General features: G+C 43.8%; 1 protein-coding gene across 1 annotated transcript in view; it reads right to left on the bottom strand.

Annotated features, from left to right (window-relative positions):
- Window positions 1–12,470, bottom strand: part of LOC144763964 (uncharacterized) — a 725,263-nt gene extending 712,793 nt beyond the window's left edge. The window contains exons 1-2 of the mRNA XM_078650044.1: window positions 12,443–12,470; window positions 3,310–3,374 (exon numbers count right to left, since the gene is read on the bottom strand). Of these exons, the coding sequence (XP_078506170.1) occupies window positions 3,310–3,374; window positions 12,443–12,470 (93 nt within the window). The remainder of the gene's footprint in view (window positions 1–3,309; window positions 3,375–12,442) is intronic.
- Between the last annotated feature and the right edge of the window lie 12,013 nt (window positions 12,471–24,483).

Genomic DNA, 24,483 nt, shown 5'->3' with positions numbered 1-24,483 from the left:
TGATGAAGCCACGAAGGCAGCTGTGCAAACGGCTTCCGTAGCTGCAATCACTCGTTCAAAAACAAAAATAGACAGCGAAATAATGCAGGCTGTCGTCGCTTCCAATAAAGACAGCGGTAAAACGTCACCAAAAGGTTTTCCACTCAAGTACTCATATATAACTGATGTAAATAATGTTCCTTTTGCTAAAATCCCTGGAGTGGGGGATAGAGTAATTCCAAACATGGAACATAGATTAGGGCTAATCTTAGCAGCACATGAAGGGCTCGCCTCTGCACACGCAGGTGTTTCCGCCACAGTGTCATTATTAAAACAAAGATACTGGTGGCCACGCATGAGGAAACAGACCAGAAACTATGTTTTGGAATGTGAAATCTGCCAGACAATTAAGGTTTCAACAGTGAAACGCCCGGCGCAGACGCCTCTTTTAATTTCAGATAAACCATTAGCATGTGTTTACCTGGACCACTGTGGTCCCTTACAAAGGGATGGTAACTACAAATATATCATGGTCGCAGTGGATTCATGCTCAAGATTAATTTGGATGTGGCCTCAGCGTTCAGCTGACGTCCGAACTGTTATAAAAGATTTCCGAGTCTTTATCGGCACATACGCAGTCGGCACACTACATTATGACCAGGGTCCTGCGTTTTGCTCCAAAGCTTACAAGGAGGCCATGGCCAATCTGGGCGTTGCATTGCGGTATTCAAGTCCATTCCATCCTGAGGGAAATTCTGTAGTGGAAAGAAAAAACCGGGACATAAAGCAATCTATAACAGCTAGGGTATTAGGCTCGGGTGACGGGTGGGTCAAACATCTAATAAGTGTCCAACGTAGTTTCAATATTCTGCCAAGAAATTCTCTGGGTGGAATCACTCCATAAGAAATCCTTTTTGGTACTAGAATGCTTGTCCAGGACCTCGATCGTCACACTTCTGTGGTGGAACAAAAACCCTTTGATATCAAAGACCGTTTGGCTGTTTTGCAGGACTTAAACGAGAAAAGGAAAAGTCAAAGCAACACAATACAGAAGCCAACGACCACTGAAGGAGAACCACCCGTCCCAGCAAGGCCTGTCTGGATTCCAAAGATTGGGGATCTAGTCAGAGAAAAGATCGCGGATAAGAAGGAATTTGGGCCTTCTTACAGAAAACCAGTACCTGTACTAGCAATCCACGGATCAAGAACAGTGTTACTGCCTCCCCTTGCTGGAAGAAAAGAGAACTGGTTGGTATCCATAGACCTGGTCAAATCACATCATGTGGCCGATAATAAGTAGTAGGCCCAGTGGAGTACAAAGATGTAGTAGAAGACCAAATCTTGCTACTATTCAAGAGGTTCAGACTGAGAGACTGATAACATTTGAAGACTCTGCAGCACGGAACAAAGGACTACGCAATAAAGCTATGGAACTTGTGCCTCTTGAGACCCAAATAAGAGTTCGTCAAGACACTCCTGTTTACAATGAGGTAGCATCTGACTACACTAATATGACAAAAGATCCAGTAACTCCAGTGATTTCAAGTAATCCTGATGCAATACCTACCATTGACAGAACTGCCTCTGGCTATTTCATCAACTTTGATATGTTTTCTGAGGATCCAAGTGAGCCTGAAACGATGCCAGCAAATAAAACATTTAAAGATCAAGTAACAGAACTTTTTCAGAAACTTGAAAAAACGTATCTGGTTTCACAGTGGGTTGAACTTTGGATTATGCTTGGTGTTACTTTTTCTCCTACTTTGGTTGATCATGGTATTAACTTTGGGAATGCTGATAGATGGAAGATGTAGTAAAATGGACACAGCAAGTAAGAACATCAACTTGCTCCTGAAGCCACACAAATAATCTCATTGTGAACAAAGAGACTTGACATCAGTGAACATCACAGCCATCCCTATACCTGGTGGTATAGCATGGGACAGAACAGATTATGACATTTATGGTCCAGCAGAGCTGTTGAAGATTCCACATCAATTTAAAGTTTCCTTGAGTGACTTTGTTTCACCCAGCACATTTTTTGATTATTGGGACTGTGAGACTGTTAATAATATGATGTCAGATTTAGAGATGTCTGCAAAATTCACAAAACATGAATACTTAGAAAGTTCATCAGATTACACACAAATGTATTGTTATAATCATTATGGTCACCATTATTTGCACAAATCAGCAAACCCTAGAAATGTTTATACTTTCAATCAATGGGAACATTGTCCAACACCACCAAAAGGTAGCTCAAAAACATTTTCCATACTTCTCTGGTTTTAATGTCTCACATCCAGAAACGTTTTTCTTTAAAAAATTTAATAAGACAGGAACAGAAAGTATGTTAACAAATACAAAGCAAGGCAATGTACGGGGGGAGACATGGCGCCCGCTAGCTGAGCGGTAGCGCACATCCTCAGGCAGCGCTCTCTCCCTCCCCGGTTTGAGACATTCATGAGCGGCGAGTGCCGAGGTTAGAAGAACCGCCTCACTTTCCCTACCGGCTACAATCTTTCGAGTGAGTAGCCCTTCCCGATGTGTTTTGGCGTCCCCGTCACACCTGCAGGTGCCTCGCGTCTACTCCTCCTGCCGCGCTGGTCTGGAGCCGCCCTGGAGCTGAGACGCAGTCGCAGAGCTGCAGCCCGCGGTCTCCTCCGGGTGCATAGCGGCAGAGCCAGAACAAGCGCCGGCGGTGGCATCGGCGACTTTTTTCATCGTGCAGTCGGTGGAGAGGAGACTTGTGCAGAGGACAATGAGGAGGGCAGCGGTGACGACAGTGGTGGTGGAGGCGGTAAGAGCGAGATCCCCTCTTTCCAAGAGGGGTCTCGAGCTGTAGTGCAGGAGGAGGGCATAGAAACAGTCGGCCCCACTCTAAGTGCTGGCAGGAGAGCTGGCAAGAAGAGGGGGAAGTGGGGAAAGTGCATACTTAGACAAGCTGGACAAGCAGGCAGCCTTGTGGGGCAGGATAAAGAGCTGTGCGCCTCTAAAGACATAATAGAGACAAAAGAGTTATTGGGGGATCAATACCAGGAAGGAACAGTTAAGGGGGAAACTTCCTCTGCCCACAATACAGCCTTCCAGAATTATCAGGTGAAGGGAAGGAGCATAAAGGGAGTTAGATCCCTGTCACTTCTGTTAAAATCTCTGCCACCATGGATCCCAAAGAGCCCCCGCATCCTCTAGCACTATGCCCATGCTCACGAATACGAGTTCTATCACTCCTGAAACCCCTACGCTACCCTCTGCACTAGCCTTAGCACCCAGGCCCTCGGAAGTCTCTGAGGCAACCCTGGAACAACAGACTAAGCAACAGGGACAAACCGAAAGAGGAGCCACAGAAAGTTCCCGGTCAGTTGGGGGCTCGATAGAAGCTTTATTCAGCATCTCTAAAAGAAGATATAAAGCATGGTATTGCAGTTTCTGCAGATAACTAGACTAAGATCAAATAATTCTCGCAGAAACAACCTACGTCTTCTGAAGGTCCCAGAGGGTAAGGAAGGGGCAGACATTACGATCTATGTCGTCGCACTGCTCAAGGAGTCTTTAAAACTCGAGGAGTCGGAGGACTTTCTGGTAAAGGATATACAGAGAATCCATAGGTAACCTTTCCATTTCAATCCTAGTAGAGCTAAACCTAGGAAGATTCTTATCAATTTCCTTACCTGCGCGGTTAAGGAGAAGATTTTGAATTTGGCTCTGAATGCTACATCTTTAAGAGGCAGTGACTTTTCTTTTGAGGTGCGCTCGGATCTTTCTAAAGTTACACTTGAGCGCAAGTGGGAACTGGGTCAAAGGATGGAAAAATTTAGGAAAGTTGGTGCTACAGTCCAACTAAAATTCCCGGCTTTCCTAAAAATAATGTTTAATAACAAGATGTATAATATTAGATCTCCATATGAGGCAGATGAGCTACTAGAATCCCTAAGCAATACATCTCCTGGGAAGGAATGATCAGGGTATGGTAGGGTCGGTCTGTTTTGAGTTTTCTTCCTATTGGGTCCTTTGCATTATCGTATCCAGAGTGGGCTGCCTACATGGTATTTAGCTTCTTTGAATCCCTTCTCAATTCCCTAATATGTATTTTTAATGTATGTCTCAGGATTGGCATTGGTATGCGAAAATCTAATTTTTGAAGGCATACTATAAAATAGATTGAAGTTTATTAGCTAAGTATTATGCCATATGGAAAACAGAAGGGGAAAGGGGAAGGGAGAAATGTAAAAAGCATCAAATAGTGTTAAATCACAGAAAGGAAAAAACGGAATTGGGGTTAAATATTAAGGGGAAAAAAGGGGAAAAAAGGAAAAGAAAGGGAATAAGGGGAAGAAGGAGGGAAGAGAAAGAGGGAAGAAAGAGAAAAGAAATATATATATATATATAGAGAAAGCACATTTAAAATACACTATGGGGTTGTTTTTTCCTTTTTTTTCTTTAACATAATGGCACAGACACAACATATGGGAAAAGGGGAGTGGGGAGAGAGGCTGCAGGACGTAAACCTGGTCATTCACCAGGCCAGGGTAAAAGGGGATGGGTTTCCCAAGGGGTGGGGGGTGATTAGAGGGGGGGCGGCACAGAGGGGCTAAGGGAAAAAAATCCTCATTCACCAAGACCCTGTCAGTACTACTTATGTCAAAGGTCAGGAGTGATCTGAGAGATGGAGTCCATATGGCCGTTTGTGCTCTGGAATGGATAGGGCTAGGCTGCGGGGGTCGGAAAGTTAGTGGGACATCTGTCGAGGCAAAGGAAGAAATAACATGACCTCTCTGCAGATTTTGTCCTGGAATGTCAATGGCCTGCATAGAAGGGTAGAAGAGCTAGGATTCTACAATATCTAAGAGATCAGGTCATTGTCATCCAGGAAACTCATCTTCTTAAGACTGGGACAAAAGAAATGTTAAAAAGTCAGAAATGGATGGATGTTTCTATCTGCACCGATCAGATGACTAATATCAGAGGGGTGTTGTTTTTATTTAAAAAAGACAAGCCAAGGCCCAAATATTGGAATACAGGGAAGACCATAGTGGCAGATGGCTTATTCTGAGGATTTCTTTAGGGGGTATATTTCTCTCCTTAGTGGGATATTATGGTCCTAATCAGGACGATGTCTCATATCTCAATGCCATTCGTCTCCATCTTATCGATTTCCCAGATCCAGTAATCTGGGTAGGTGATTTTAACATAGTGTTGAATCCTAAATTGGACAAATCACCAATTTGCAGGGCAGCAGTCCCTTCTAAATCTCGGCAGCTGCTCCTGACAACCATGGACCAGTTGGGTTTATCTGATATATGGAGGGAACGGGTGGGTGATCAACTGCGAGTCTCGTTTAGAAACTTGAAATATAAACATAAGTCCAGAATTGACTATGCCTTGATTAGTTATAATCTTAAAGATCGAGTCAAAGATATTGAATATCTTCCGTCGCATCTCTCTGACCATTCTGCAATTCTTTTAAGTTTAGATTTTACACAACAACAGCAGACTAGATCCTGGTCCTTCGACCGAACCATTCTGCTTGAGGAAGATGAAGTAACTTTTTTCCTCTCGGAAATGAAACATTTCCTTGACAATAATTTGGATATAGCCAATATTTCCGTGGTCTATGATACTTTGAGAGCTTTTTGGAGAGGCTGATCACCAATAGGGCAAGTTTCAGAAAACAAAAAATTAGGGAAGCCACCATGGGCTTAGAAGCACAGTTGAAGGCAATTGAGCATAAACTGAATAGCCAAACAGGAATCGATTTGAAGGAGGATCTGGACAAACTAGATTTGCTTAAAAAACAGTTGGAGTGTATTCTCTAAGAGAGAATAACTCGTAGATGGGAAGTAAGCAAAATTTCCCATTTTGAATTTGGGCAAGGGGCAGGGAAACTACTTGCCTGGAAAGCTAAAACAGATCAGGTGCGTAATCACATAAAGGAGATAAAAGTAGAAGATGAGCTATCCTCTCGTTCCTCGAATCAAGATATCGGTTTGGCCTTCCGTGACTTTTAACAGGATATATAAAATTAGTCCATCCTTGAAGACAGCGATAAAAGAAAAAGGTGGCTGGAGAAGGTCATCCTACCAACTATCACGGATGATCAAAAACAGATTTAGAACAGGAAATAACAGAAGAGGAAGTAAGAAGGGTCATAGATCTGTCTAAAAGAGGGAAGGCGGCTGGCCCGGATGGGCTTCCAGGGGAGCTATATCGTTCCTTAAAAGAGATTATTATCCCAGTATTAGTCAAAGTCTACAACAGCATACTTTTGAAGGGAGGAAACCCCCCTAGTTTGTGGAGTGAGGCTACAGTCGTATTAATTTTGAAACCCGGTAAAGACCCAACTAACTGTGGGTCTTATCGACCAATCTTACTCCTGAACAATTATTATACATTTTTCGCTGCCATCTTGTCAAATAGGTTGGGGGTGGTGGCTGATAGTATTCTCCACCCAGATCAAAAGGGCTTTGTTAAAGGGCGCCAATTAGCGGATCTCACATGATCTGGTTGGCGTGATTGATATTGCCTCCACTTTTACACTCCCCCTGGCAGTTTTAACCTTAGACGCAACCAAGGCCTTTAACAGGGTAAACTGGGGATACCTGTCTGAAGTAATGAGAAAATTTAACCTGGGAGACAAATGTTGCCGTACCATAAAACTGATATATCAGGCCCGACAGCTAGATTACTAGTGAATGGAACCCTGACAGACATTTTTTAAGATCACCAGAGGTAAGAGACAGGGCTGCCCTCTCTCCCAGTCGCTCTTCAACTTGTACATTGAACCATTCGCACAGGTACTTAGGGAAGATCATAACATCACTTCCTTTAAATTTGGACAGTGGGAGAGGTGGGTGGCCCTGTATGAAGACGATATCCTGATTCTAACAGCTGACTTGGATGCAGCTTTTCCTACAGTTATTAAACGTGCAGAGGAATTTGGCCAAGTTTCGGGATATGAAATTAATGCCAGCAAAACCGAAATAATGGCATGGAATATAAGAGACACACAACATCAAGTAGGGTCTACTATGCGATATCTAGTAATTAGAATTATACAGGAAGTAGGGAAAATTCCAGAATATAACCTTGTTTGAGTCTTTAAAGAAGGTCAAAAACAGATGAAATTGAGGGCTCACCTCCCCTTATCCATCTTGGGGAGGATTAACTTAGTAAAAATGTCAATCCTGCCTAAGTTCACATTTCTCTTTAATACCATCACGCTGTTTTTTGACAAGCATCCGATAGAAAAATGTCAACGAGAGGTAAATTCCTTTATCTGGAAGTACAGAGCTACCAGGTTGGCATGGAAGAAGCTCAGGCGGAAGAGGGACAAGGGAGTATTGGCGCTGCCCGACTTGCAATATTATGCCTGGGCATTTCAGCTCTCACATTCAAGAATGTTGTTGAAAATGCCCACTAGTACAGGGGGAGGAGAGATGTTTCGGGCTATGTTAAGGGGGGCAGGGTTACCGGAGGAAGGTTTTATAATTAAGTTCGGAGACCAATTTTTTTAAAAAAAAGGTTAAACTAAAAGTTCTCCACTCGATGGTAAAAAACTGGACCATAATAAGAAACAAAGTGGGGCTCAACTACTTCTCAAATTTAGCACCACTGTGGAACTCCCCAGGTACACCCACATGCTTCCAGGACAGTTTGATTAAACCAGTGACAGATTCTGGGATCACAGCGTGGGGGGGAGCTGTTGAATGATGGTTCTTTTCTCTCCTGGGAAGATCTATGTGAGAGAGTAGGGACTGGCCTTTCCAGATTTAAGTATCTCCAGATGAAAAGCTGGGCTCAAGCCCAGGCTAATCATAATGCATCATTTGGGAAGGTTAGTAAACTGGAAGAACAGCTAGTGGTGAGACCAGCAGGTAAAAGGGAGGTCTCAGTGTGGTATTGGGCAATTGAGGAGGAAGTGGATGGCGTTTTTAAACTTGCAGATGAGCTATGGGGAGAGCAGATGGATATACAGTGTGATCTCGTATGGCTGGACTCATTTAAAATCCTACATAGAATAGTTAAACCTGCTTGGTTGAAGAGGAATCATTTGTTTACGGTCCATAGAGCGTATTTTTCCCCTCTTAAGTTATCGAAAGTTTGCAACAAATGTGGGATGCCTGAAGCACCAGACGTTCATATGTTTAAGGAGTGTCCCTCCATCCAGTCGTTTTGGGAAAATGTAAAGAATACTCTTGAGTACATCCTGACAGTATCATTAGACATTAATCTGCCCCTAATCATCTTTGGCCTTAATTACCACATCACTGGTCCAGCTAGATCTTTATTATTCTATGCAATCCTAATGGCTAGGAGACAAATCTGCAAGTATTGGGTGGATTCAGTTGCACCAACCCATTCAGAATGGCTGTCCTCATTATATGAAGTATCCAAGATGGACATGGCTAGATCCTGTAGTAAGAAAAAGATCGCGTTTTGGGACTTACTGATTCAGTGGAGGTAGAGAGCACGGGTTTTTACTTTTTTTTTTCCCCGGATCCTATGATTATGCCTCTTCTTGGTTACTCCTTGGACTATTGTACCCTCCCAGGCCATTGATATGGGCCATCAGGTCTGTATAGACCGAGTTGGAGTAAAATACCTAACCTCACCCCTTGACATTCTTCCTACCTACTAAACGCGCCCTTGCTTGAGTCAACATAAAAATGCCAAAGACTCCTGAGCTTAATCAGTAAGGCTGCGAATGGTGGTTGGTTTCTTTTTTCTCAAGAGGGTTAAAGGCGAATGAGGACAAAAATAAATAAATAAATAAAAAAAGAGCAAAACACAAAAAAACAAATACAAAGCAAATTTATTCAGCAGCCTTTTATTCCCAGCTGTCCTAATTAGGTTTTGACTTTTGGAGAGACAACATAGAAACGAAAACTGTTTGGGGCACAAAAGACTGGCAAGTGCAGGGAATAGAAGCTTTATTTCGAGCCTTCATTATCCCTGAACAAATAATGTTTTTAAACGACACTGTGCAACAGACATCCTGCCTTGGCCTGGCCAAAATAAAAGATTTGAACAAACCGTCCATACCTACACCTACACATGATAGTAAAAACACTTCAGAGGGAGGGGTTGACGTAAAAACTATTTTACTTAAAAACAGAACTGATCCTGATTGGAAAAAATGGTTACTCTGGCCCACAGACACAAATATCTGTCAAGATAGACTCCTGAACAAGACACAAGGGTTTACAGTAGCTAGGCCAGATCCAAGATATGTCCAGAGACAACATCCAGGGATAGTAACAACATACAGTGTAGGAAAACTGTACCTTGAGTGGCTACAAAAAAACTACACTTACAGAGGTTAAGCAACACTTATCTTTACTTAAAGATGGCATTGATTTAAGGGACTTCTTACAAGGTCCAGCAAAACAACGTCATAAGCGTTTCATATATACGCAGGTATATATGCCATTTATAATGAAGCTTGGAAAGCAAAACAGGCAGAGACTTCAGAAAGAATACGAGAAATTGATCGTATTAATTTAGAGAAAGCTCTCTCTGTAGTTGACAATGGGTTAACGACTCTGTCATCCAGAATTTATTCTTTGGACAGCGTAGTATCCTCTGCCATAGACATAATGGAACAGGACTTGCTCATGCTACCGCATGTACTGTCACAATTACGTTCTATAATGCTTTTAGGCTGGACATTGCAAAATCTTCGTTCTGGATATGTGCCATGGCGTCTAATCAATACCACGTCATTGTTTACTGTATTTAACCTTACAGAAAACAAATCACTTAGGCACGAAGAGGAGCAGACTATACGGTGCTGAGCATGGAGAAAATGGAAAGATTACTATTAACTGTTTCAGAAAAACCTGCACCAGAATGGATAATACACGGGATAATCACTCTGCCTGTCACAATTTTCAATTTTCAATACTGTTTGAAACATATAGCAGTTGCCGTATACGAAAGGTTGGGTAAGGAATATATAAAGTCAACCTGGGAATTACTATACACACACAAATGTTGGAGTGGGGGAAAAGAGGTATTTTTTAGTGGTACACAATGTAAAAGCGCACTAAGCGTTACACTTTTATGCCAGGGTATTAATTTACATGGAGCCGGTGAAGGTTCTTCGAACAATTTATCCTGCCACCTGCAAGGTTCTCCAGCAGCAGTGATAGATCTAATTTTTAGGCAGCTTTCTAACGGGAGCTATATAATGTTGAATGATCACAGCTGTTGTGAAATGATGCCAGGAATAGCCTATCTCGTAACTGTGTCAGCCAGGGTCACTTGTTGTATGCAAGTATTGTTTCCTAAAGCTAACACAGACGGGGAGCCGCCGGAATGGCCTTCACTGAACATCTCTTCTATTCGAATTGATACTTTAAGCAGATTGAAAGCCATTCTTTTACAAAAAAATGTGCCACTGACCTCATCTACAGAGACGAATGAACTACAAGTTGCAAGGTCCTCTGCAGAGATACATGCCTTTTTATCCACAAACTGTCCAATATATTTCGCTGAAATGTTAGGTCGTATCTTAAACATGTTTGATACCAGTGGTATTGTACATGTATTTAAGACAGTTTTTTCGGGACTGTTAGTACCTTTTGAAGCAGTCCTCGGCATTTTTCCAAACTTTGTGCACGATGGCCTGCCTCTCATTTTGGGATTCGTAGCAGGAATACTATTCTTGTTCCTTCTGCTCCGATCAGCATCGACACCCAGATTACCATTGAGAACACTCTCCTGGCAATGAAGTGTCGTGAGCGCATGATACATATCCTCGGCCTGGCTCGTCTACGAGACCTGAAGTCCACGTGGTTCCTATCATTCCGAGCAATCTGGCAAGATTGCATCTTACCTGTTCTACAGAGGCCTGCTATGTGGAGAAGAATGCATGTTGGACATCTGTCTAACACTTCCATCAGCACTGCCAACGGATGTTGATGCGTTGCTTGGTTCAGTAACGGCCCATGCATCGTGTTAACCCCAGCGGCTACCAATCCTGATGACGGCATTCATTGAGATCTCACAGATGCAATCTGCTAACGGTGCGATACATGGATCGACAGGTACACAGGTACCATCTCAATCTCCGACGAACATTGCTAATACGGCTAACGCTGACGGCTATGCTTCACATTTTTGTGCTATCGGTTTACTTAATGAAGTGGTTCAACGGTAACCTACTGTGGTTGACGATTTCTTTGCCAGCTTAGAAGTTTTGATGTTTTCTCCTAACAACGAGAATTATTTTTGAAGTTAGCACACAGCGTTCTATGGGATCTGTATTCGACCTTCACTTTTCAAAACAAAAACCTCCAACTTTAAGAACTCTATTTTTCTGCGATTTTGACTTTTCCAAAAATTGAACCTTGTTTTGGCACAAAGGAATCTGCTTAAAGTAGAACTATTTTAGAGAACAAGAATTCTTTGAAACACTTCCAAGTGACAATATTTGACCTTGTCCACAACCTAAACAGTTTATATATTCTGTCATGGAATGGGAGGCAAGATGGCGGACTGACGGACGCCGCCAGTACGGAGAACAGCTACTGCGGGGGGTCTGGCTATGTTTGACCGCGATTTGCTATGGCTATGGCTTTAAAACTCACTTTCTCCGAACGAGCGAACCTGAAACAGACTCGAGCGGACTTAACAGGAGGGATTTGATGTCCATCTAAACAAAGATAAGAACAAGCAAAGAACAAACAAAAGCGAGCTCAGCCCTTACCAACTGTTTGTGCCGGCGGATGGTGATTGTGTGGGCGGCTCCGGCTCCGGCGGCGGCGTGCTGTGAACGGTGAATGGCGACAGCAGGCTCCTGAACACTTCTAAGAATTGAGGCACTGAAACCAGCGGAGGTGCCACGGGGCAGAGAGTGGTGACGGCAGGCTCCTGAACACTTCGGAGCACTAGAACACTAAAAACACTGAAACCAGCTGAAGTGTGGCAGGGGCGGCTCACCTGCTCTTTGGTACGGAGGCGAAGGCGGAGGCTCCGAGGCTTCAAGGGAAGCAAAAGCAGACGAGGCAAACGAGGAGGCGTTGAGGAGCAGAGGAACAGAGAGCAGAGAGGCTGACTGAGAGCCGAGGGCGCCGAGTGAGCCGAAGGAGACTCGGTAAAATTGTCCTCGTGGGAACTGTGGGAATTGCGGGGGGGAGCCAAGGCACCGAATTAGGGTATCAAAGCAGGTCCCTAAGCAGTGAGGGCTGGATGTGGCGTTTACGGCTGATTGAAAGCCGAGTAAAGGCGATACTTAGGACCATTCGACTTCGACATATCTCCCCTGTAACTTCAAGGGGCTGGACGGCGTTTGGCTTATTTAATCTGCAGACTCATTGGGGGTCAAGCATAGGCTTAGGCTTTGGATCTGTAACTGCTTCAGAGAGGCTTGCTATGGTACCAAAGCCTCCGACGACTACCAGGATCACACGTACCACGAAACAGACGGGGTTGAACACTGTAATGGAGAGTAATCCTGTACCTGCAACAGTAGCAGTAGGAACCGCCATGGAGACGTTTGAGGCAAAAATCCCCGATGGCGGAAAGAAACCAGGTAAACAGGAGAAACCCGCGCCAAACGTCAGTAAGCCACTTACCTGTTTACCAACTTTACAAACTTTACCAACTTCTGCTAAGCCTATTGCGGTATCTGATAAGAATGCATTAAAGGTACTTTCTACTGATTCTACAATGACACTGAATACTTCTCTTGGGACGCAGTGTAAAACCCAAGCGAATCAAACAAAGGGGGGGAATAATGCTATAACTACTGTCTCAGCTTCTGCCTTAGAGAGTGTTATTAGTACCTTGAACGGAGCAAATATAAATACCACTAAAAGGCTCTGCACAGATTCAGTCAGAGGCTCAACTAGAGACTCCTGTTGACATTAACATTAATGCTAACGCCAACGCCAATTCTGCTCCACCTATGTCGGCTTCTATATCAGCGGTAGTGATGTTGGAAGGCTCCGGCGATAAAGAAACAGCTGATGGAGAAGAGATGATAAGGCCGGTAGGGCAGTTGTCAGCTGTAGGAGAGGAGATAATCAAGGAAGCAGAGAGAGTAGCTGAGACTGAACAACTTATACCGGCTGAGCTTCTAATTGAGCATCTGACTGGACATTTGGAAGAGATTGAAACGGATGAGGATTATATCGACTTCCCTCAACTAGGTAATAGCACACCTCTGTGCTCAGCTAAGGAATTTCTCAACGGCATAAGGAAAGGAAGAGGTAAAATTTAGAATAAGACGAAGAAAATTATATGCAAATCTAAAACTACTACATCAAAAGCAATAGCAGAGAGTAGCCCTATAAGGACATGGGTACAAGCTAAATCTTTGGCACTAAAGCTTTCTGAGGACGGTCTCTCTGGTGCAGCTGCTACATCAGGGGAGACAAACTGCCCTGCTGATGAGACAACTTCTGTGGTGGTTTTGGTGAAAGGAACTGATAGTGTGATTGCTACTGCGGAATCAATGGGCCCTCTGTCTTCTCCTCTTTCTACCTCTAAAGTGTTAACAGCGGGGTGATTTCCACCCCAATTTTGGTATCTAGATTATCCGGAATACCTGAGGCAGCTTCAGTCACAGCCGCCAGCTATGGCTTAACTGGTGCAGACTATATTAATGATATACCCCCCTTAAATATTTCTCGAAATGAAGTATCTACTGATTGTAATCTTTATGGGGAGGTTTCCTCGTCATTTCAATTGATCCTGCAACTGCTCAATGAGCAGAAACATGAAGCACAATCTCACTACCAGCAGATGCGGGATGATAGTAGTAAGACTCAATCTACTTTACATGAAATGTCTCAGAAGTTAGGGGCTATATCTCAAGAGATGGAAGAGCTACAACAAAGGGTCGTCTTAACAGAAGAAAAAACAACCCCCTCCGAAATAGCAGTGAATAAGCACGAGGCTCGGATCTGTCAAATGCAAGTCAAACTCGAAGATTTAGAAAATCGACAACGAAGACAAATTCTACGTGTATTCGGTATTGCGGAAGGGGCTGAAGGAGCCGATCCAAGAGCATACATTGTTCACTTGTTTCAGAAAGCTTTCCCTGAGTTATCAGATTGGGACTGGGACTCACAGATACAACGTGCCCACCGACTCCCTCTGATCCAAAGAAACAAAAACAATAAGTACCCGCGCCCTATTTTGATTTATGTTGGTAATTTTCTTCTTCGCCAAGCAGTTTCATTAAAAGCAAGACCAAATACCCCGGTTACTAGTGATTTAGTCACGTTCTTTGTAAGAATGGACGCTCATTCTACTTTGTGGAAGAAAGGGAGGTAGAGCAAATAATGGATCAATGGAAATTGGAAAATAGACAATGAAATAGTTGCTGATCATTAATCAAAATAAGACTGAGTTAAGTCACGTATTGGTTGAGTGTGATCGGATTGTGGAGATTAGTTAAGTGAATCAGCAGCTGAATCTGAATCTATTACTATATTGTGATAAAAGATACAGTTAGACATGATACATGGTCTGAGTTGTTAATACTACACAGCTGGACCCTCGGGGCCGTAGCTCCGTTTCTTTTGCTGCCAGTACAGCGGCAGTTGGGTTAGTATATTTGGGAGGGGTACCCTCTCTCTGGAGGAGGGAAGGGGTAGGAGGGGTGGGGGGTCAAGAATGTTTGGAGGGGGGGGGTTGTTTGGAAAAATAGCACAGGAGGAAAAGTACCTAAAACTATTGAAGATAAGTCTATTATTTGTTTTAACTATACATAATGACAGGATGTATCTGAGGTTTTCTTTTTTTGTTAAATGTCTCGAGTAAAATGCTTAGTTTGGAACGTTGCAGGTTTGAATAGTAAAAAGAAAAGGCGTCTGGTACAGGAAGAATTAGCCCTGTATAAACCTAACTTTGTATTTCTATCAGAAACACATGTAGCCTATAAAGATAAAAAGATCCTGAGTCGATTTCGATTTCAAAAACTTTATTCGATCATTATAAAATAATCATAAAAGTGCAGCTGTATATCACAACATTTACAGTTAACATTTACATTTTACAACATACTGTTAAAAGACATACTTTTCCTAAAAGTTATGGATTTTAAAATATATACAGCCGTAAAAAAACACACATCAGGTTTAGCAAGTGCGAATAAAAGACACATAGCTGTTTCCACAGAGGATACCTTATATTTTTTAAAAAGTGGTTTGAAGTATATAATCCGGAGTTGTAGATAATAAGGGCAAATCAATAAAAAGTGCACAGTGCTCTGTTTGGAGAATCCGTCACACGGACAAGGGGCTACAGTGTGAAGTTGGATGTGCGGACAAGCAACAAGCAAATGAACAATCCCCATACGTAATCTGGTAAGAACAAACTGGTGTGATCGTATGGTTACCATTTTTAGATATTCGGCAAAACCAGGTTCAGCCAGATTATATGTGTTATAAAAACGAAGAGTAGAGAGCTGGCTAGTGGCAGAACAACGCTTTTGTGCCTTAGCCCTCAAGTACAGATGTTTTAACTCGTTTTTTGGGATGTCCAAAGCACAAAGGGGGTCATCACTGACATTTAGCTTAAAAACTTCATCATATGTAGAACATATGTAGTTGAGCCAAGGAATCGAATTATACTTGTCCAGGCGAAGACAATCATTAATAATATTCCTCGTAAAACTGGTCTGTTCTTTGAGCCAGATAGACCTCCATACCAGCAGGGGTCTAAGACCAATAAGATCTGTGAGATGTTCCAGACCAACCTCCTGATGTATCAGGCTGGTAGAGGCAGAAGGTGGTAGACAGAGGAGTTTTTTAATGAATTTATTTTCTTCAACTTGGAGTGATTGATGATTGCAGTGTCCCCATACCCCAGACCCATAAAGGGCCAACGCAACACATCTATGGCGATAAATGTATAGCATGTCAAATATGCGCCTTGAGCCCAGCTTAGAGGCAAATTTAAAAATTCCAAGAGCACTTTTACCCATTTTTCCTCTAACATTGGTCATCTCATGTGACCAAATGCCCCCGCTATTAAAAGTAATGCCTAAGTAACAAAAGCTATCAACCACTTGGATCAATTGGGCCTTTAATGTAAAGGGTCTTAGTTTTTTTACTTTCTTCCCGCAGGCCAAAATAAAAGTTTTTGAATTATTAATCTTAAGTTTTCTCCCATTAATAAAGTCCTGAAACTTATCCATTAATTTTTGCAGCCCTAAAGGGGTTCTGGATAAGAGAACCGTGTCGTCCGCGTAGAGCAAAACTGGGATTTATATACCCTCAGCGGACGGAACATCGGCATTAACTGTTCGCAATTCTGTTTCAATGGCATTAATAAAAAGGGAGAAAAGAAGAGGGGCGAGAACACATCCTTGCCTTATTCCGGACCTTACTCTAATGCTTGAGGTACATTCGCCCATGGGTCCAAAACGAATATTTGCAGACAGGTTACCATATAGATGGGCCAAAAAATAAATGATTTCGGGAGGGGCCCCCATATTCAACAGGGTTGTCCATAGTAAGCCATGGTCAACCAGATCGAAAGCACTTGACAAATCCGCAAAACAGAGGAACAGCGAACCCTGTTTTGCACGCGTATATTTGCCTATAATAAGGTCTAGGTTGATGCACTGTTCTATAGTGCCCAACCCCTTGCGGAAACCAAATTGGGAGTCCGCTAGGATCCCATTCTCTTCAACCCATTCCTCCAATCGGATCAATAGCACCCTACTCATTATTTTCATTGAGGAGTCGAGGAGGGAGATAGGGCGATAGTTCTTGACCTCGCTCCTATCTCCCTTTTTATAGATAGGGATAATAATCGACTCTCCCCACGACTGAGGTGCAAAGGCCAGGGCTACTGCATTAAACACTTTGGTCAACAGGGGACTCCATAATGTTACATCTGCCTTGTATAGGTCCACAGGGACCCCATCAGGGCCGGGTGCCTTCCCTCCCTTACTACTTCGAATGGCACTATCCACCTCAGCAATTGTGATGTTAAGCGGTGTAGGAGGACCAGGGACTACAACCATATCACTCTCCGTAAATGTCCCTCCCGGGTTAAAAATGCTAGAAAAATGGGATACCCAGTTTTCCTCACTTACTTGGGCCGAGAGCACTGGCGCTACTTCATCATGGAGGAAGGGACTATTAACAGTGGTCCAGAATAACTTAGTATCTCGGAGATCTACAGCCTTAGATAAATTGTCCCACGCTTCCTCTCTCAGCTCCTGTTTCCTCAAATTCAGGTGCATTTTATATGTGCTCCTTAGGGATCTAACCACTTCCTTATCCCTAGGCTTACTAGCTAGGGCATTTTTTAGTTTTTGTAGGGATTTTGTACAAGCCCTGTTGAACCACCCTCTAGGGGCCCCTTGTCCCTTTGCCTTGTTCTTAGTCAGAATCTTTTTTGTGATTGCATTAATTAGTTCAAAGCCAGCCAATGTGCTTGTCGGACATGTATTAGGCTCAAGACATGATTCCACCTCCGGTAGGCATGCAGACACAATTTTAGCCAACAGCAATACCTCATTGTGTCTACCCCATTTAATCCTAGGACCGTTTGGCCTATGCGGAATTATATCCGCCACTATTCCATGGGGTACCACAGCCTTCTCCCCCCACAGAAACAGATGTATAGTTAAACAATTATGGTCACTTAGGGCCAAATCTAGTATTTCTGGCATAGTACACAAGGAATTTATACTTGCGGAGGCTATAAGATAATCTATAACAGTGGCACAGTTCCTTCCCACAAAGGTTGGTATCGATTTGCCCTCGCTATCTTTCTTTGGTGGCAATATCCAGAGATCATATTTAAGCAAGAGTGTGTTGAGTGAGTCCCCATAGACCGTATGTATAAAGTGGGCCTGATTCTCTCCGTCCTCCCCTCCATAGCCACACACCCTTGAGAAAGAGAAAGGGCACATATGGATATTACAGTCTCCAGCCCACAAGATTTCAAAAGAAATACCAGTTTGCCCACACAGGTTTTCAACTGCCTCCTCAAGTTCATCAACCACTACAGAACTAGAGTGATTGAATACGTTATTATAGTGGTTAATTAATAAAACATTCCGACCACCATTATGCTGCAGCCATAGTATCTGTGAGTGTGAGCCAACTGTCATGTGTATTTTGACTTGTGCCGGGAAACTCACTGACAATAGAATAACCAGGCCACCTCTTGCTCTACCCATACTAGAGCTCAACGCCGGGCAGTTATAAGCAACATAACCTTCTTGGACAATATCTTCAGTGGACCACGTCTCCTGGAGACAAAGGATATCGAATTTTGTGATAAATTCCAGCCAGCCCAAACAGTCCATCTTATTATGCCACCCTGCGATATTCCAACTTATTAAATTATACCCATTTCCTGGGGTGCTTGCTCCACCAACAATGTGTATTCTCTTCACAGGTGGTGGCAATGGTCCATTCGGATGTCTGACTGGAGACATGTTTATTACATTCCCCACTACATCAGCTCCATAAACAGTGCCCTCCATATTGGAGGTATATAACCCACTTCCCTCATCCCCTGGACTCAAAAAACATCAGTCACAATCATCTAGCCCATTGAATATATCGAACCTATTAGTAGTCTCCAATGGCGTGAATGGTTTTAGATGGTTCAATCTCCCATTGGATGTTGTGTTATTCCTAGTAGGTACAAAATTCCATCCATATGGATCACGGGCCGATACATGTGGCTGGTTCCTGACATTATTCAGGGTCAAGGGGTGAGTATTGAACTGGGTCTGTATTTGTGATATTGTGGAAATAAGTGCTGGGATGGGAATACCACTGATCGCGGATAAAAATATGTCAGTGGTCGGGGAGTGATGCGGTTGTTGGCATTTCCAGCAGGCCAATTTAATATAAACTGAACTGCTTCTTGGTCTCTAAAATTTACCACCACTATATCACCTTCGATGTCTTTGGGTCTTCCCCCCAACCATTGGAGGCGGCGGACATGAATGATGTCGCCACTGATATTACTTACAATTGGCCTATATAACCTCAGCCAGTGCATTATTTTATTCTTTAATTGGGCAAAACCTTCCCGCTTGTTCTCCTCCAGTTCAGGTACCCCTGTAAGAACTACCACAAAAGGCACTGCTTCCGGTGGGAGTTCTGGAAGAGGGGCCCTGTTTGGTCTCCCCCGAGTATGCCTGGAATTTTCTCCCTCCCTAGTTGGTATCCCAAAAGTTATATTACCCAGACCCTTCGGCGGCCTTTTGGTTTGAATAGCTGGGGTCGGGTCGGGTTTATTGGTAGGTAATAAATGAGATGGGTTATGTTGCTTGAGGTTGTTATTATGTGGAGGGATCAAGGTCATATTCGAGACAGTGATTGGGGCAGAAGTAATAGGTTGATTAGGTGGTATAATATTTTGCACGGTATTATTTACATCTGGCTTTAAGGGAACTCCATTACTTGCCAGTTCCCGCTCTAATTTCCCTAAACGTTCTTCCACCTTATTCAGTTTTTCAATGATAGCTAGGGAATAATTCCTAATTAGGTTTTCAATGCTATCCAGTGTGGCCAAATTATGAACTATTGGCGGCACGATATCTGTTGGTAGATGGTCAGTGTTAGCCTCGCAATCAATCTCTATAGAGTGTGGGGAAGGTGGGATAGGAGTAATTACTTCGGGTATAGCTATTGGAGCCATAACACTCCCGGTGATGGACTTAGTTTTTTTCCCGAACTCGGTATGGCTCAGTTTCTGTTGTTGCGATTCACCCCTTTTCCTCCTTTTTAGGTTTTGCTTGGCAATGCGTACGAAGTACGCATGCGCTAGCAAAATCTTATGTCTTACAGTGGGGAACAGGGACTCGCCCCCTACTCGCCCCCTGCTCCCATTGGCTAGCTCCATAAATGGAGGCTAGCCATTGGGAGCCGGATCTGTCCGTCAAGGCCGGACCAGATTCGGGGGAGTTCCCCAGAATTTTTCCCTTTTGGCCACGTCATGCGGCTGTGGGCGGTGCTTTTTTTTGGGGGGGGTTTGTTTTGTTCATTTGTCCTGGAAGGCACGCAACGAGGGACGTCTGCCTGGCATCGGCTATCAGGTAAGCGGCATATTTTATTCGTGTTTCCCGCCCCCCCTCCCGCTGTTCGTTCCTTTCCCGCCCGCCCCCCCCCTCCCTCCCGCTCTCGTGTGCTCGTAGGTGCTTGTTCTCATTTGTTTGCAGGAGTCTCGCTCGCAGCTGGGAGGGAGCGCGTGGAGTGAGCGCTGCAGCAGTGCGAGGGAGGCTTTGAGGCGGCGCTTGTATCTTCATAGCGTCGGCTGGTCCGAAACAAAATTGCTCAGGCTGCTTTAGGTTGTCCCTGCATACTGTTTTCGTCCTCAACCCTCCGTAGTGCACGCTTTGCACAGTTTCTCTTAGACGGGGAGTTTGGCCCTGGGGTCGATGTGCGCTGCTTGAGACTGTGACACAGTGAAAGTGCGCGCTGGCGGCCTGAATGATGCGGAATACAGCGCCTGGGCTCTTTTCTGAAGAGGCTTTGATTGCGCCTCACACTCAGCGGGCCCTAAGTGTTCCTTTGCGTTCACTGTGTTTGCCACTCCCCCAGGCCTGTCTGCACACACTGTACACGTCCGTACTTTCTCCACACGTCCTAGCCACCGCGTGCGTGGCCCCTTCCACCCTCGCCTGAGAGTGGCTTCTGACTGAGTCACTATAACAAGCACAGCTCAATCCCGTCGCTGATTTTTTACGTTGTTCATTGTATTTTGAGACTTTTGTACATTGGAACAAAAGCGAGGTGCTGAGTTTATGAAATCCAACCCCACCCCCTCCTTCCCGCGCTGCGCAGGTGCTCTTTTTGCTGAATTCTACTGAAAGGAACAGAGAATTCTCAGGTTCTCACAAGGTTATGGAAGTCGTGCAATGCAGGGGGCTGCGACACTTACTCCTATTTGATTTGTAGTGCTCAACTTGTTTTTTATTTTCCAGATCCTTAGAATGCCCAGTGTGTACGTACAACGTAGCAGCGCATTCTACGCATGCATTAGGCTCCAGTGACCTGTCAATATCTTTACTCGGCACTAAATGTTCACTTCAGTCCTGGGCGCTGCAGTCCTCCTGATTTTCAATGTAGCCCTTGCAACCTAAAACGTGGCCACCTTTATAGGTCTGGATTGACAGTGTTTTTCTCCTTTAACATTGTGATGAACAGAAAAAGAGCGCTCTGAAGCACTACTTGGAGAGGAAATTTTGCCCAGCTCACGTGTTGATTCTCTGGAGCACAGCTTCTGATTGATTGAACCGAAGTTTGGTGTTTTTGCTAAAAAAAAAAGAGTGCTTGTATTGCAAGTTTTTGCACAAGACAGTGGGGCTGAATAATAGTTACGGTGCCAATTCAATATTCAAGGCATTAGGACTGTTTCATTTATTATTTAAAGTCACTACAAAGGCAATGGCTCTGGCGAATTTTTCGTGAAAAGCATGTTGAATTAAGTAGTCATTTAAGGGGTGGGTGGTTGTTACACTGGCCTGTAGCGAAATACTTTGTTACATGGGATTTCAGATTACCGTGGCAGGCACAGATTTTGGGGAGGGGGGCCGCAATTACTACAGCCACCAGATTTCCCTGCTGCTCACTGCGGCACTCTAGCTCTCGGAGGCACACAAATCTTTGGCAGGGCTCCCGCAGCGCCGGCGTGCCAGGACTTGTGCCCAGGCCAGGAGCGGGCCTGTCTGCGCCCAGAAGAGGCTTGACCGGGCCACCTCTTTCGGTTCTGGTAGAAAAGTGCGGAACTCTCATCCCATCTAAGGTACGTTTAATTCTGTTGCACCACATTGACTTTCATGTTTTCTTCATATATTTAGTAGTGGGGCTCTGGAACGTGTAAGGCCAGTAATTTAACTTGTAGACGACTTCTCTGGCATGTTGGCACACCTCAATGGCAGCTATTTAACTATCAATAATAGGTTGGGCCTTCGCCTTGTGAACCCCTAGGGATTTGTACCCTTGTTTAAGTATACGTGCCACCCTGGGGAAAATAAAACTGAAGTCTGATATGACAGTGGGAGACACTGTTACCACCATAGACTCTTTTCTTGGTAAGAGCAGCTCACGTGTTGCTGCTACAGCGCATGCGAAAAGTTACCTGGCCATCTTTCGGTCACTGATGTCTCTATTATGGTGTTGAACCCATACTAATGAGGAGTGAACGTTCCCAGATAGTGCAAACTTGCAAAAAAATTCAACCTATTGAAGTAATGCTGCCACAAATTATGCCACGTACTTCGCCTTTTCATGCCACATAATTTAGTTAAGCCTGCCACATAACTTGGTCCTAATCGTCACTTAATTCTAGGGGCCCCGCTCATAGCTTTGCTTTCTTCCACTTTTACATTTTTGTCTCTTTATCTCAATCTTTCATGACTGTCTTGATGCTTCAGTCCTGGTCTGAGATAAAAAAAAAAAAAAGCGGCAGCCATCAAAAACACAGGCGGTGGTATCCAGCTGCGCCATCGACTGCAATAACCGGGATAAATTGAGCTCTGCTACTAGTTTTGATGACCCAGGTTAGTAAAGTGCTCAGTAATTGTAATGATGGGCCGTTAAGAAAGCAAAAAAAAATGCCCCTCAGGTCTTTCAGTTGTTGGTAAGATTGTCCCAGCATAAGGCGCTGTGAAATTTGCTGTTACTGCACCTATTATCTCCTCAAATAGTTACAGTAATATGTGCTTTGTGGGGCTCGCAGTGTGGGGGGGGCTCTGTGTGGGTGTGTGGGGGGGCTCGCAGTGTGGGGGGCTCTGTGTGGGTGTGTGGGGGGGCCTCTGTATGGGTGTGTGGGGGTCCTCTGTGTGGATGTGTGTGGGGGGGCTCTGTGTTGGGGGGGCTCTGTGTGGGTGTGTGGGGGGGCTCTGTGTGGGGGGGCTCTGTGTGGTTGTGTGTGTGGGGGGCTCTGTGTGGGTGTGTGTGGGGGGGCTCTGTGTGCGTGTGGGGGGGCTCTCTATGGGTGTGTGTGTGGCATTTGCGAGAGATTAAGCTATTGCCATTGAAAATGACAGTGCCATTTATTTATCTGTTTTCAAAACTAACACATAAATAAAAAAGTTGTCATTTACAATGCCAATAGCTCTAACTTTTGCAAAGGCAAAACCGTTGCATTGTAAATGCTTGTTTTAGAAGGCGGTGGGCCAAAATTTCTTAGCGGTGTGATTTTTTTTACCCTAGTTGGTAAATTTTTACAAGGCAAGGATGTAGGGGTCAGAGCCTCAGTTACTGTTGGAGTGCTAATACAATTAGCTGATGACAAGCCATTCACAATGATCTTGGGGCAAGTACTAGCTGGCGGCGTACAATCTCTAAACACAAGGGGTAGGCTATCCGATAAGAGTAAACAGTCATTACCATTGTGGCTCCCTTCAGTAGAGGCAATTGCTGGTAGCGGTAACTCAACTAGAGGCCTATTCTTCATACCTTCTATAGAGCGGTATTTTAAATTATACTTTTGGGCCGCTTTTGTGGGACGCATGAGATACCTAATTAATCCGGAAGGATCAGACAATCGACCTTACTTTCTAACGTTTATGTTCGATAAGGATGCTAAGTTTTTTCCATGGAGGATTAACGACCCTAATTACTTTAAAAGAGTACGGTTCAAGACCGCAAGAGATTTGGTAAAAATCTGGCGTAATATACAGGCTTTTTGTAATCTGACTTTTTTTCATCCTAATTTAATTTTATGGGGTAATCTGGGTTTACCAGGGATATTAACGATGGAACCGCTAGTATATGGCGGGCGCATGGAATAAAAACACTTGGAAATCTATATGGCGCACAGGGGCTGTTGAGCTTTGAGACTCTAAAAACACTATATAATGTTACGGATACTATGAGGTACAAGTACATGCAAATATATGATTTCCTGATCCGAAAAATGCAGCTTCAGAGTATCTCTGAGTCCACTATTATTTGGAAGAGCCTCTACTCTCAAAAAAACAAGTCCCTAATAAGTTGCTGTTATAAATGTTTTATTACATACAGAGATAACGATTGTAGTACCTTGGTGGAGAAATGGAGTAGGATGCTAGGGAGTAATATTAGTTCAGTAGTTATCAACAGATCTTTGGGTAATATTCATAAAACTGTACTCTCTTCAAACTTAAGATTGCAACAATTTAAGACAACTTGCATGCTTTATCATACCCCCGAAAGAATTTCTAAATGGGTCTCTAATAGTAGCTATACTGATCGAACTAAATGCCCTAAGTGCTCGCTGGCTGCGGCAGACTTGGTGCATATGTTGTATACTTGCCCTAAGATATCTGAATTTTGGACATCGGTCGAGAATATAATGAAATAAAAATTAGGGTGTACACTTTCTCTGGATCCTGCTTTAGTTATGCTTGATGTTAATATCGCGAACACTCCACAAAAGTCTATAATTACAATCATGCTATCATGCGCGAAACTTATAATCGCCCGCGCTTGGATTTCCCCTACACCCCCACACTTCATGGAATGGTGGTCATTACTTAACGAGATTCACTGCATGGAATCTACTCTGGCTAGGATTAGAGGCAATAAG

Source organism: Lissotriton helveticus, chromosome 1_1 (genome assembly GCF_964261635.1).
Source record: "Lissotriton helveticus chromosome 1_1, aLisHel1.1, whole genome shotgun sequence".
Classification (NCBI taxonomy): Eukaryota; Metazoa; Chordata; class Amphibia; order Caudata; family Salamandridae; genus Lissotriton; species Lissotriton helveticus.
This window is presented reverse-complemented; position numbering and strand designations above follow the sequence as displayed.